Below are 13,120 nucleotides of genomic sequence, written 5' to 3'. Positions count from 1 at the left end.
ACTCATCAATCTTTATACTAAATAAAGTCCTAACTTTTTTCTATGTTCTTTGAGAAAGAATTAATTTCCCTAAATTCTTCATATTTTCTACTTAGAAAAAACTTTTTTTTTTTTAGATTTTATTTTCAAGATACCTAAAGAAATTATATTAGAGAAAAGAAAAAGATGTTGGAAAATCAAGATTTGAGATTGAGTTTGAGTCTTAGTTTTTCAGAGAACAAAACAACAAATCCATTGCAGCTAAATTCTTGGATTGGCTCATTTCCTTCTTCAGGTTTGGATCTATAAATGTCTTATAAAAATTTATTATTATTCGAAAAGATTGTGATAGAATAAATAATATTCGTATATTCTTAATTACATATCTCAGTTTAAGTCTCATATATTAAAGTTTTGAATATAGATAGAAAAAAAGGATTTATGAAAAAACAATCTCTTTATAGTATAAAGGACAATTCATACTACTCAATCTTCGTATTTCATTATCAAATTATATTGAATATGTTTATTATTACTAATGTTAATTATAAAAAAAATTTAATTAGAGTCTATCGAAAATCGTCATTCTACCCGGTGGAAACATGAATTTGGGTGAAAAAGTGTGCAATTTTTTCTCTAAATTGTGTTAAGGATGTGCAAACTGAAAAAGAGGTCTAAATCTGAAACTTTATATATATACTCTTCGATTTAATTTATATGTCTTATTTTTTTTTAAGTACATAAGAATGTCATTCTTCTTTATTTAGTATCTTTTTAATTTTAATTTTCTTCGTAACACATTTAAGATCATAAAATTTATCTTTAACTTCAAAACCATACAACTATTATTTTTTATTGAAATTTCGTGTCAAATTAAAATAAGATAAATAAATTAAATCAGAAGAAATAATTTTTTTTTTCTCTAAAAACTTTCTAATAATCCAAATTTCAATTATTATTTTTCAGATAGGAATTTGGAGAAATGCAGAACATTTTTGAAGGGAATAGATGTGAACATAATACCAACAAATACAGAGGAAGAAGTTGGAGTTTCTTCACCAAATAGTAGTATTTCAAGTTTAAGTGGAAATAAAAGAAATGAAAGGGAAATAATTAATTGTTGTGATGAATTGGAAATTGAAAGAGAATGTTCTAGAAGTATTAGTGATGAAGAAGATGGAGAAACTTCTAGAAAAAAATTAAGACTTACTAAAGATCAGTCTATTGTTCTTGAAGAAAGTTTCAAAGAACACAATACTCTCAATCCAGTAAGTCTTTTTTTTAAAAAAATATGCCCGTCTAGATATCTCAATTCATTTATACTATATTATTTATCGCCTTTTTTAGCATAAATATTGGTTAATAATTTTTATTTATTTAACAGAAGCAAAAACAAGCTTTGGCAAAGAGGCTAGGATTGAGGCCTAGACAAGTGGAGGTTTGGTTCCAAAACAGGAGGGCAAGGTGAGAATAATATTCCTTCGATTTAATTTGATTGTCTCGTTTTAACTTGACACAAAATTATTATTTTTTTTAAAAAAATGTTATATCTCGCGATATTAAATTAAAAGTCTATAGAATATAGTAAAATATTTTTTTGATGTTATAACAACTGTCCAAATTGCAAAAAAGTCACATAAGTTAGTTGAGTGATTTATATAGTTTATATATATGTTACTATTAATTTTAACAATTGTATAGTTCAAATAGAAAATAATATTTGTCTTAGAATTTTTTTTTTAATGGATCAATCAATTTTATTTTTTTTAACAGGACAAAGTTGAAGCAAACTGAAGTAGACTGTGAGTTGTTGAAGAGATGTTGTGAAAATTTAACTGAAGAAAATAGGAGATTACAAAAAGAAGTTCAAGAGCTAAGGGCACTAAAACTATCACCTCAACTCTACATGCAAATGACCCCTCCAACCACCCTCACCATGTGCCCGTCCTGCGAGCGCGTCGCGGGCCCATCTGCTATGTCTGGGCCCGCGAGCATTGACATTCGGACCAACCAAATGGTCCTGGCCCGACAACGGCCCGTACCGTTTAATCTCTGGACCGCCTCCCCTGTCCCACATAGGCCCATCAATACCCTACACCCTAGGTCGTAATTTCGCCAACGACGGAAGGGCAATTCGGTCAAATGGGATTATTACACTAATTTTGGAAAATCCAAGTGTATCAATTTCTTTTTTCTCTTTTTAGTACAGTAAGTTGCAAATGGTGGGAACTAGAGAAGAGGACTTTAGATGTAAAGTTTAGCAAGTGATATATCTAATTATTCAACAAAAAAAAAAAAAAAGTTGCTAAGCTCAATGTCTTAGTTACCATCATTTCATTTCTTCTAAAAATTAAATTTATGCATGTATGTATTTTAATCCATGATGTATACACTAATCCACACATCACAAATTACGCTGAATTTGAACCATATATACAGTAATCTACACACCACAAATTACGCTTTTATCGCAAGAATTCGAGGTTTGAAGCTAAGTAGTAGCATATATCATTGCAAGGGTTGTTGATAGATCAACATTCAAAAATAATCTTTTGTTGCTGTGTAATATAATAGTTGTTGGTCTATCTGACACAACCTCTCTACCTCGCAAAGGTAGGGACAAGGTCTGCGTAAATCTTCCCCATCCCAAACCCTACATGTAAAATTACAGCGTATATGTTGTTGAAGTATATGTTGTGTACCTTCCTAAAAAAAAGATTACAAAATGTTATTAGTATTGCCCATAGCCTCATACTCCTTTATTCAAATGCATTTTTATTAATTTGGGTATTATTTTTTTTTATCAAATGAAGGGGTTTCATCGATGATACATCGGTATGTTCGAATCAGTCCAAGATTTATTTCTAAATATTTTCCATCTAAAAGTTGCATTATTTAGGAGTTATAACTTATAATCATCAAAATTTATAGGAATAATGGAAATAAACACAATGAAAGTATGAATAAATGAAGAACTAGTAAATATTGACACATCCATTTTTGTATAATAATAAGAAATAAATTTTAAAATATTGTCGAAAATGAGAAAATGTGAGAAGTTTGGGTGGTAAATACTCCTCCATTAATAAAATACTTTTTGTATGAAATTAAGTAATGTGAGGAGCAGTGTTTTAAAAGGTGGGGGCGTGAGGCAAGATGTAAGTCCCATAAATCTACCGGGCATAGTCTCATGTATATTCAATTTTATACTTTTATTACTAATAAAATAAGCAAAAATAAATATTTCAATGATTTATGATTTATGATTTTTATTTGAGCTAAGTATTATTAATCAATAACGAAGAAAAAAATATTATATTATTATTTGAGAAATATCATTACACCAATAATAAAAATATGATCTAAAATTAAAAAAAAATAAAAAAACAAATTAAAAATGTTTGGACGTACGTTTTTACGCCCATGACTTACGTTTTTATGTTTAGGACTTATGCCTTATGGATCTACGTTTTTAATTTAGGCCCCAGAGCATTTTTGGTACACCCCGCCCTGAGACGCGCCGCAAAAACGTTTTTGAGAACACTGGAGAGGAGTATTTTTAATTCTTGAAGGAATGAATCAATAATCTATGATACCTTGTTAGTATATGATATATATCACGTATCACAAGGATCGTGGATTATTTTTTTTTCAAAAAATGGTCAAAGTATCGTTAAACTATGTGAAATTGAACAAAAATATCAAGTTAATAGTTTGGTCTAAAAATATCTCTTCCAAAAACACCCCTACCACTAATAGTTTGATCTAAATGACAAAATAAAAATAGAAACAAGAAATAATCAAACTTATAATTACACCATTTAATTACTAGGCAATTCGTAGTCCCTCCCTGAGATTTGGTGAGTGTAATTAACCCCGTCAATAACACTCAATTACTTATTGACAAAGAAATTAAATGACCAAGCAAGATATACTAATTACACCAAATCGAGTTACCGGGTTGACTTCCAAACAACCCTAATTGTTTTGAAGTATTGAGAATAGTTATCATAATCAAAGATGCTTTGAAATCATCTGAACCTCATAGCAAAGATGTTACAGATAAGGTTTACAAGGTCATCAAGCTGAGTTTTGATTCTTTAGAATCTCCGGATAATGAATTATACTCTGAATCAAAGAAGCAAACATGTCAAGAATAAGAGAGGTGACATTCCAAGCTGTTTCTTGTATTGCTCCTTACATCCCATGGCTATTTCAACATATGATCTCATAAAGTGTTGGTGGGCAGAGGGGTTCCCTTGGTGTACATGACACATATGAAGAAGCTTACAACAGGGGAATGAATCACAATGATTGATAGTCTAAAAGATGCCTGCTTGCTACAAGAAGCTGATCACAGTGTGGATTATTATTATGTGAAGATGCATGATGTGGTAGAGTACACATAGAGAGTTGTTCTTGTGATTTCACACCAGCAGCAGCAGAAGAAGGAAGTATCAGTTGCATTTTGTCATCGGCTGCTGCAATGCAGCTCAAGATTAAGAACATTGAGGGAGCCATGGGAACACATAGAGGAACTTAAGCTCATCAATTGCTATGAAATAAAGGAGTTGCCTTTCTCTATTCAAACCTCCAATAAGATCAGGCTAATGAAAGGAACATCAGAATGGTGGAACCTACTGAAATGGGATAACAACAACTTCAAGTCAAATTTAGAGCATTGTTTCCTAAAGAAGTAAAACTGATGACAGGTGATATACCAATTAACTTTCAGATTTGTCATATATGTCAATGACACTAAGCATAAATGTACCATTCAAATGTTAACAAGAGCTTCACTTTGTGTTGCTTTTTCATTCAGGGAACTAAAAAGGCAGAGGAAGGAACTTCTTGCACCAGAAAGACAGAATTTCGAGCTAAAGTTGATCAGTCGAGTTTGCTGTGATGCCACTGTTCCTTGTTTGAACTGGTTGCGTTTTCTGATGCTTGGATTTTGATTGCTTGATTGTACATGGGGTAATTTCTTGTTTCAATTGTGTTGTGTGATCATCTTGTTTATTTGTAAAGGAGGAATATCATCGAGTATATCTTGATCTTTCTTCTTCTTCTCTACTTATCTTTTCCCTCAGTTCTTCTTTCTTTCACAAAAGAATCCTGTTACTTACAAAAAATTCAGAGAGATACACGCGGCCATGTCAACATCAACATACCTTAGTTTCACTTCTTCCTTGCAGTTCATTTCCACTGATATCATTGTGATTGTACCTTGGCTTGAATATCAATGGACTGGCCTCCTTTTCTTGTGTTGTTCCTCAAACATGAAATCATTTCAAGTAGGAGTTCAATATATCGGAAATCTGTGAAATGCTAGTCATGAAGACAGTCAAGTTGGAACAACTAGAACTCGCGGAACTATGATTATCTGAAATACTTGACAACCAGAACACAAGAAACTATGATATCTGTGATACTTGAATCTGGTTTAGTCTGCTAAACCAAATCGAATGCAAAATCATATGGAACAGATCATATCTAGTCGGTGTTGAGTTCCAAATAAAATGCTTCTGCAACATCTTGACATTATTTTGCATGGCCTGGTAACGTCGCAGAGGTATACTTAATAAAATCTCCTTTAGCCTAGGAATATCTTTCTCAGAAACAACCACAGAAAAAGCAGTCCAGTTTAAAACTTGGCTAAACGGAAGGGCGAAATTATCAGCAATGATAACCGGAACACACTCATAATATATTGCCTCGACAATCCTCGGGCTGTTCACTTCATAACCCATCGGGCAAAGGCAGTACTTGCTTGATTTCATGTGTTCAGGATAAGACATAACTTTTGAGACTCTATGGGGTAGAGGCCCGTAAATTCTTATGGATTCGTCTTTGTCCCTCCAATATTTGAGATGTTTTGGAAGAGATTCTTTCTTGTCTGGTGGAAAGAAAAGAAGAAAAAAACTTTTACAATTTGATTTTACAAAGGATTGAAAGAGATAAGCCGAGGGTCCCTCTCTACCTCGCAAAGGTAGGGACAAGGTCTGCGTAAATCTTCCCCATCCCAAACCCATACATGTAAGATTACAGCGTGTATGTTGTTGAAGTATATATTAGTATTGCCCATAGCCTCATACTCCTTTATTCAAATGCATTTTTATCAATTTGGGTATTATTTTTTTTATCAAATGAAGGGGTTTCATCGATGATACAGCTGTTGTTCTGAAGCAGAACGAAAGAATAAAGACAATTATGTTCATCAAGTTAAGAATGGAACAATTTTTTACAAGAATAAAGTATTGCTTCTTTTCCTTGCTATATATATGTTTTGCTTTGTTGATTAAAGATATTTGTATTTGCCTTCAATTTTACTTATTCTATTCTTTTCCACTGCTATAAATAATGAAGAAAATATCAGTTTAATGCATTCTAATCAGACACATACCTTCTTTTTTTTTATTTAATTACCTCAAGAACTAATCGTTCAATGGATATACTTTTTAATGCTGTAGGTGGATTTGTTGTTGAAGTGGGAAAGTTTGTTTCAAAATGCATTTATCCTAAGATTGAAAATATTGTCCGTTTCTCATCAAAAATTGAAAATCTAAGGGAGGAAATGGGGAATCTAACAAAGTTTAGAGATGAAATCAAAGGAAAGACGGAGAAGGATGAGCGAGAAGGCTATAAACCAAAGCCAGAGGTTGTCAAGTGGATCGAGGATGTTTGCGAGCTGCAGAATGAATGGGAAGATATGCAACAACGCGTTGCAGCGGCTAAGACGCTTGCATATAAATGTTGTCCAAAATGCAGCCTTCGTTTGGGAGTCACCACTCAAGCACACAACATACGACAACAACTTTTCAGTCTTAAACAAGTCGGAGAAAGCTTTGGATCAAATTTGGTGGTAGAAAGTTACCAGATGAAAAAAGTTGAGTTCATCGCGGGACCATCAATAAAAGGTCAGTCAGCAGCAACAAGGAATCTCAACGAAATCCTACGACTATTGGAAGATGATAAGGTAATGTTTGAATTAATCCAAAATCTTATATTACGAATTGCATACTTGCTAATTTCATTAATTCCTATCTAAATAGATTTTATAGTCAAAAGTAGTTTTGTTTTTCATATTATGTTCTAATAATTGAATAGTTCTCTCAAATCGTTCTATATATAGAATTGTGTTTTACTTATGAAGCTAAGATTAACTCCAAATAGAACTACAATTCCAATCGTTTCCCAATAGAAATGAAAATCAAATAAGGAGAATAGTTTCAACAAATTTCCCCTTTAGCCAAGGGGCTAAATGGACTTCAAGTGGAGGAACTTTGCTCATTTCTATAAAACTCTTGTTTGTCTATGATTTGTAAGCATATCTAAAGGATTATGCTTCTTCCATTCTACTTTGGGAAACTGGGACACAAAGGAGATATAAACAAATATTAGATGGTCACTCAATTAAGAGCTCATTTCACAAAAAAGTTACTCTATCTATCTACTTTTATTTGTCATATTGTGCTTTTTGAAAGTTAATTGAATTTTTTTTCAAAGTTAAGTTAGATTATATTAATTTGAGTTTTAAACTAAAACAATTAGATGTTCAAAAACTATATGAAAAGTACTATACATTGCAATTTTTTACATATCAATATGATGAAATAATATGACAATTAATAGTGGACCGATGGAGTATTCAAATTTCTCTATAACCTCAAAGTGATTCAATAACTACATCTGTCCACTTTCAATTGTCATGTTGCGCTTTTCTAAAGTTAATTGACTAATTTTCCAAGTTAAATTAGATTGCATTAATTTGATGTTTTAAACATAAAAAAAAATAGATCTTCAAAAATTATACGAAAAATACTTTAAATTTAAATTTTTTGCATCAATGTAATGAAAAAATGTGTCGTAAAATGTTAGTCAAAATTCTTATAATTTGACTCTAAAAAAAAAGGAAACCATGACAAGTAAAAGTTGACTGAGGAAGTATTTTTTCTCTCACCGTAATTGACTTTCTTTTATAATTTCAAAATAATCCAACTATGAATATTTTGTCTACAAAGTCACTCAATTATAAATATTTTTACTTAAAAAGCCACCAACAAATTTAAATGATTTTTTAAATTAATTTTTCTTGAAATACAATATTTGTTTTAAACTATTTTCTTTAAGAAAAATAATAAGATGTTCATTTTAATAAATTTTGTTGAAACACAAATTTTGTTTTGAACTATTTTAAATAATAATAATAAGATACTCATTTTATTGAATTTCATTAAAATGCAACTTTTTTATAAAACTAATTGTTAAAAAGAATTGTTTCAACAAAATTTATTAAAATAAACATCATGTTATTTTTTGAAAATGTTGTGTTACTAGAAGTAAATTAAATTCTTACGGAAAAAAATGAGTAGGTAATTTTATGGGTTCGTCAACTCCATATTTATTGTAATTTGGAAATGAGTTTAGAACATTGACTACTAACATTAACTCTGGATATAAACTGGGACAATTGAAGAGTACTACTAACAATATTGAGGTTTACATAAAGTTTTTTTAGCCAGTATAGTGCTAGTCTAGGGAGGTACTTCTACCTTTTTCTTTGAAGTTATAAAAGAAACTTGAGTGATTTTCTATGAGAAGAACTCTTAGTTGAGTGACGTTATGTGTGAGGAAATCTATAGTCTATATAAAATAGCAGAAAAGAAGTATAATGAGAAAAACTTCCGCGCTAGCCAACGATCGTTATCTAAGATCGGAAGATTTAATTAACAAAGAGGAAGATAGAAAGGAGAAGACCTATATTTTGAAAAGAAGAACTTGGTTACGGAAGAACACTCTTTGATTTGGGTTGTTTACAGATGACAATGATCACCCCTATTTATGTTTTATGTTGCGATGAAAAAATAAATACGAAAATCCAAAAATAAAAAACACCAAGTTTATCGTGGAGAAATTCTTCAAACCGAAGATAATAACCGCGGGATCGACAAAATCCGAACTGCTTCACTATCATAATAAGAGGGTTACAAATTTTCTCCTAATGACCACAACAAGTGCCAAAAGTGAAAAACAATAGCTGCACCAACAAAATATAAATATAAAGAAAATCACTCAAACCCAGCTATTGTTAAGGATCTAAATCCGATCTCCACCATTCCAATCAAATGCTGAGGTGTTAGGAACATTCTGTCAAAATTTCAGCCCAATCCAACGGTTAACTAATCGAGTAACACAATCTGAAGGTTGCTAGTCAGAGAAAAAAATTCTCTACCATCTCTTGTTGTAAGCTCTCTAAAAAAAGCTCTTTTATGTCCTAATGTCTTTCAAAGATAATACTAATGACAACTGAATAATTCTCTCAAACCGCCCTATTTGTAGAGTTGTGCTTTTCCTTATATAGCTAAAATCAACTCCAAATAGAACTACAATTCAAATCATTTTCCCAATAGAAATGGAAACTAAATAAGGACAATAGTTCCAATTTTTTTCCAAATAGGATTAGACCATGAACCTGACTAGAACATGAGTCATAGTCCAACAAATTTCCCCTTCAACCAAGAGGCTAAATGAAGTTCAAGTGGAGGAACTCTTAACAGAATTCACGCCTGTAAAACTCATGCTTATCTACAGTCACCATTTTTGTAAGCATGTCTGAGAGATTGCTATGATATTTTAAGTTTTCAGTTGAAGTTAGTATGAGCATTGTTATACTAAATTGTATGAATGTTTTAGGTTTGCATCATCGGAGTGTGGGGTGCGGGAGGAATCGGGAAAACAACTCTGGTGAAGAATCTGAACAATGAGCTACTAAAGATTGACGTCTCAATTAGGCCTAAATTGTCTTTTGGTGTTGTGGTATGGGTTACTGTGCCCAAACCGCCAATAGCCATAAGAAAAGTTCAAGCACAAATTGCTGACAGATTAAACTTAAAGGTAGATGCTGAGGGATCTGAAGTACGCATTGCCAGCAAAATCTCTGAAAGGCTGAAGCAGGAAAAGAGTTTCCTTGTGATACTAGATGATGTTTGGGAAGCTATAAATTTGGATGATGTAGGCGTGCCCCAACTCAAAGGAAGCAAGGTTATTATAACTTCTCGTTTTTTGGGTGTTTGTAAGAAAATGAAATCAGACACCGAAATGAGTATTTCCACATTGGATGTGAATGAATCTTGGGCTCTGTTTATGGAAAATGCGGGAGATGTTGCCAATCGGGTGGATATTGAGCCATTGGCAAAGAAAATTGCAAGAGAGTGCGATGGTTTACCATTAGCAATCATTGTTATTGCAACATCTATGAGAGGGAAGAATATGGTCGAGCAATGGGAAGATGCTTTGGATTCACTCAAAAAGTCAGAACCTAATGACAAAGACACAAGAGAAAAGGTTTACCAGGTGATCAAATGGAGTTTTGATTCTTTAGAGCAAACAAGAAATAGGGACATTCAAAGTTGTTTCTTGTATTGCTCCTTATATCCAGCGGCTATTCCAACTGATGATCTCATACGTTGCTGGTGGGCAGAGGGGTTCCTTGGTGAACATGACACATATGAAAATGCCTACAACAGGGGAATCACGACTATTGAGGAACTGAAAGACGTCTGCTTACTAGAAAAAGAAGCCCATGATTGTGTGAAGCTGCATGATGTGATTCGTGATGTTGCAAAATGGATCGATGATTCCTCGGGGTTAACTGATATTTCACGTCTTAAACTAGTGTCAGCTTCTGTCAAGAGATTATCTTTCATAATTCAAGATCTACCTAATAACTTGACCAAATGCCCAAAGGCAACATCTTTACTATTGCAACACAATCGTTACCTTCGCAAAATTCCCCAAACTTTTCTTTTGGCATTTCCAGCTCTAAGAGTTCTGAATCTGAGCGGATCTCGTATTAGAGAACTACCTTGTTCCATCAACGAGTTACATCAACTACGTGCTCTGATACTACAAAGGTGCTTCATGTTGGATGAGTTACCAGCTATTGGTAATCTTTGCAATTTGCAGTTGCTCGATTGTGATGGTACAAAGTTATGTTGTATGCCGGAAGGAATGGACAAGTTGACAAATTTGATGCTATTAAATATGCCTTTGTGTGGGTTTAAGGACAACATCGACCTGGGGGTTTTCCACGAGTTGCAAAGGCTTGAAATGTTACATCTATCCATAAGCGAAAGAGGTGCTGTCGGAGCAGCTTGTTTTGATGAGATATCACATCTACCCAATCTGAAATCCCTTTCGATTTACTTGGATAGATCATCAATTTCAAATATGAAAAGTGACCAGACCTGGATGAGAAGATTGAAAAGATTTCACATTACAGTTGGGAAAACTACAACTCCTGAGGAGGTATCATTCGACAATAATTCAACAAGGGCGATACGCCTCTTAGGTTTTGACATTTTCAATAACAAAGTCTGGGTCTCAAGCATGTTGCAGTTTGCTTCAGATTTGTACTTGGAAAACTGCATGGGTATGACGGAGTTCATCCGGAACCACAGTTTTGATGGATTAAAATCACTATGCATAATGAACTGTTCTTGTGATTTTGGAGCATTTACAGAAGAGTGTGATGATGATCCTTTGCCAAATCTGGAGCATCTCAAAATCTCTTATGTTAATGATATAATGAATGTTCCTCATTTTGGTCAACTTCTGGGTCTTAGATTTTCTAAATTACGCAAATTGGATCTACACCATTGTTATAGTTTAACATGTGTTTTTTATGTTGGTAATGGTTTTTCTGTACCCAGGCACTTGGAAGAAATTTCAGTTTCCGAATGTGGTAATCTGACAGAGTTAGTGGAACAATTGGGCTCAAGCTCAGAAATTCCAAGAGTCAGAAAGTTATGGTTGTATAGTTTAGTCGCATTAAGAAGGTTTGGGGAGGCAGAGCGTATGTGGGAACATCTTGAGGAACTTTACGTGAGAAGTTGCCATGAAATAATGAAGTTGCCTCTCTCTATTCAAACCTCCAAAAACATCAAAACAATAAAAGGAGAACCAACATGGTGGAGCCGACTGGAGTGGGATGACCAAAAATACAAGTCAAGTTTAGAGCATTGTTTTACCAAAATACCATGGTTTTTAACGAGAGATGATTGGTTTTAAATGTATTAACATGAAATTTGAGGTACCACGACTTCTTTAATGGTTAATTCGTTTTATCTTGGGAGGATTTAATCAGTAACATCGAATACTTGAGGGGATTAAATTTCTTAAGGACACAGTGAATTCTGTGGACTCGAATACTTCTTTGTGTTTTTCTTTTCATCTTTTATTTCTTCTTATTTGCTAATTTGAATACAGGAGTTAACATAAATTACCTGCAATTCCATGTGTGAGTTTATTTTATTATTATGAGTGAACATAATATTTTAGATTTCACTTCTAGGGTTGGGGTACAATGCACTTTTTTATTATTTGATTGTGGTCAAGCCAATATAAATGTCATTACATTCATATTCACAATTTGTCATCTGGGCTGCGGTTTGAGGCAACTAATTATGGGATTAAAGATCCTTTCATGTATTAGTTTTGTCATGAGTTAAATGAATCTAAGGATAATTAGTTATAAAGGGGTACCACGTAAATGAGATAACAAACATTTATGTCGGTGTAGACAGTAAAGTTTTATTGATAAATTCATATTAAATTTGAGTTAAATTTTAAATCACCATACGTTGACCAACTCAAATTACTAGTTGATAAAGTCAGATTAATATCTAACTCAAAATTGTATGACTTAAATTAAGTCCAAATCACTTGGGCCAGTCCATTAAGTTGACAAGATGAGCCCAACTCATGTTCTTCAAGCCCAGGTAAAAATTGCTCACACTAAAATACCCCTAAAGCCCTAACTCAAGCCTATATAAAGAGGTCATCTTCTGACCAAAAGACACACAAATGCATACATACAAAAATACATAGTTGTTCTTCAGTGGTGAACTTCAAGTCTTCGCTCCAAGTGTGGAGCCCAAGAGGATTACATTTTTATTAAAGATTTCATAAAGATTGTAACCTTCTCATAAATTCAAATTCAAATATTATTGTTTGCTTGCTATTTTTCCTTTTCTGTTTGTAATTTTTCAGGGATGAAACTTTAGAAGCATACAAATTGAAGTTTCCTTTAATGAGACACTACCTGTCTTTGAATATGTCAAAAATATGATTAAATTGATGC

The 13,120-nt window shown here is 32.8% G+C and overlaps 2 protein-coding genes and 2 long non-coding RNA genes across 6 annotated transcripts; 2 read left to right on the top strand and 2 right to left on the bottom strand.

Annotated features, from left to right (window-relative positions):
- On the bottom strand, positions 1–2,102 carry LOC138337774 (uncharacterized). Its single transcript, XR_011211185.1, has 2 exons — positions 1,965–2,102; positions 1–1,926 (listed from the first exon to the last, which is right to left on the bottom strand). It is a non-coding gene; the product is annotated as an uncharacterized lncRNA (long non-coding RNA).
- On the top strand, positions 41–2,294 carry LOC101262232 (homeobox-leucine zipper protein HAT4). The gene is made up of 4 exons (XM_004244512.5): positions 41–274; positions 946–1,247; positions 1,364–1,443; positions 1,753–2,294. Exons 1-4 carry the CDS (start codon positions 166–168, stop codon positions 2,087–2,089), a joined length of 828 nt encoding a protein of 275 aa, XP_004244560.1. The 5' UTR covers positions 41–165; the 3' UTR covers positions 2,090–2,294.
- Positions 2,295–3,776: 1,482 nt separating this feature from the next.
- On the bottom strand, positions 3,777–4,841 carry LOC104648609 (uncharacterized). Its single transcript, XR_742581.4, has 2 exons — positions 4,701–4,841; positions 3,777–4,619 (listed from the first exon to the last, which is right to left on the bottom strand). It is a non-coding gene; the product is annotated as an uncharacterized lncRNA (long non-coding RNA).
- On the top strand, positions 4,819–12,993 carry LOC101256900 (disease resistance protein At4g27190-like). 3 transcript variants are annotated; one of them, XM_010326278.4, is made up of 4 exons: positions 5,880–6,015; positions 6,132–6,233; positions 6,450–6,955; positions 9,673–12,993. In XM_010326278.4, the coding sequence occupies exons 3-4, from the start codon at positions 6,554–6,556 to the stop codon at positions 12,046–12,048; spliced, it is 2,778 nt and encodes a 925-aa protein (XP_010324580.1). In that variant the 5' UTR covers positions 5,880–6,015; positions 6,132–6,233; positions 6,450–6,553; the 3' UTR covers positions 12,049–12,993. The 3 variants fall into 3 exon arrangements, with proteins under 3 accessions (XP_004244708.2, XP_025888347.1, XP_010324580.1); XM_004244660.5 differs by lacking the exons at positions 5,880–6,015; positions 6,132–6,233 and adding an exon at positions 4,819–4,956; XM_026032562.2 differs by lacking the exon at positions 6,132–6,233 and having other exon boundaries at positions 5,831–5,968.
- The last annotated feature ends 127 nt before the right edge of the window (positions 12,994–13,120 follow it).

This window comes from Solanum lycopersicum, chromosome 8 (assembly GCF_036512215.1).
Source record: "Solanum lycopersicum chromosome 8, SLM_r2.1".
NCBI classification, from domain to species: Eukaryota; Viridiplantae; Streptophyta; class Magnoliopsida; order Solanales; family Solanaceae; genus Solanum; species Solanum lycopersicum.
The sequence above is the reverse complement of the archived record's forward strand: the minus strand, read 5'-3'. Positions and strand labels throughout refer to the sequence as shown.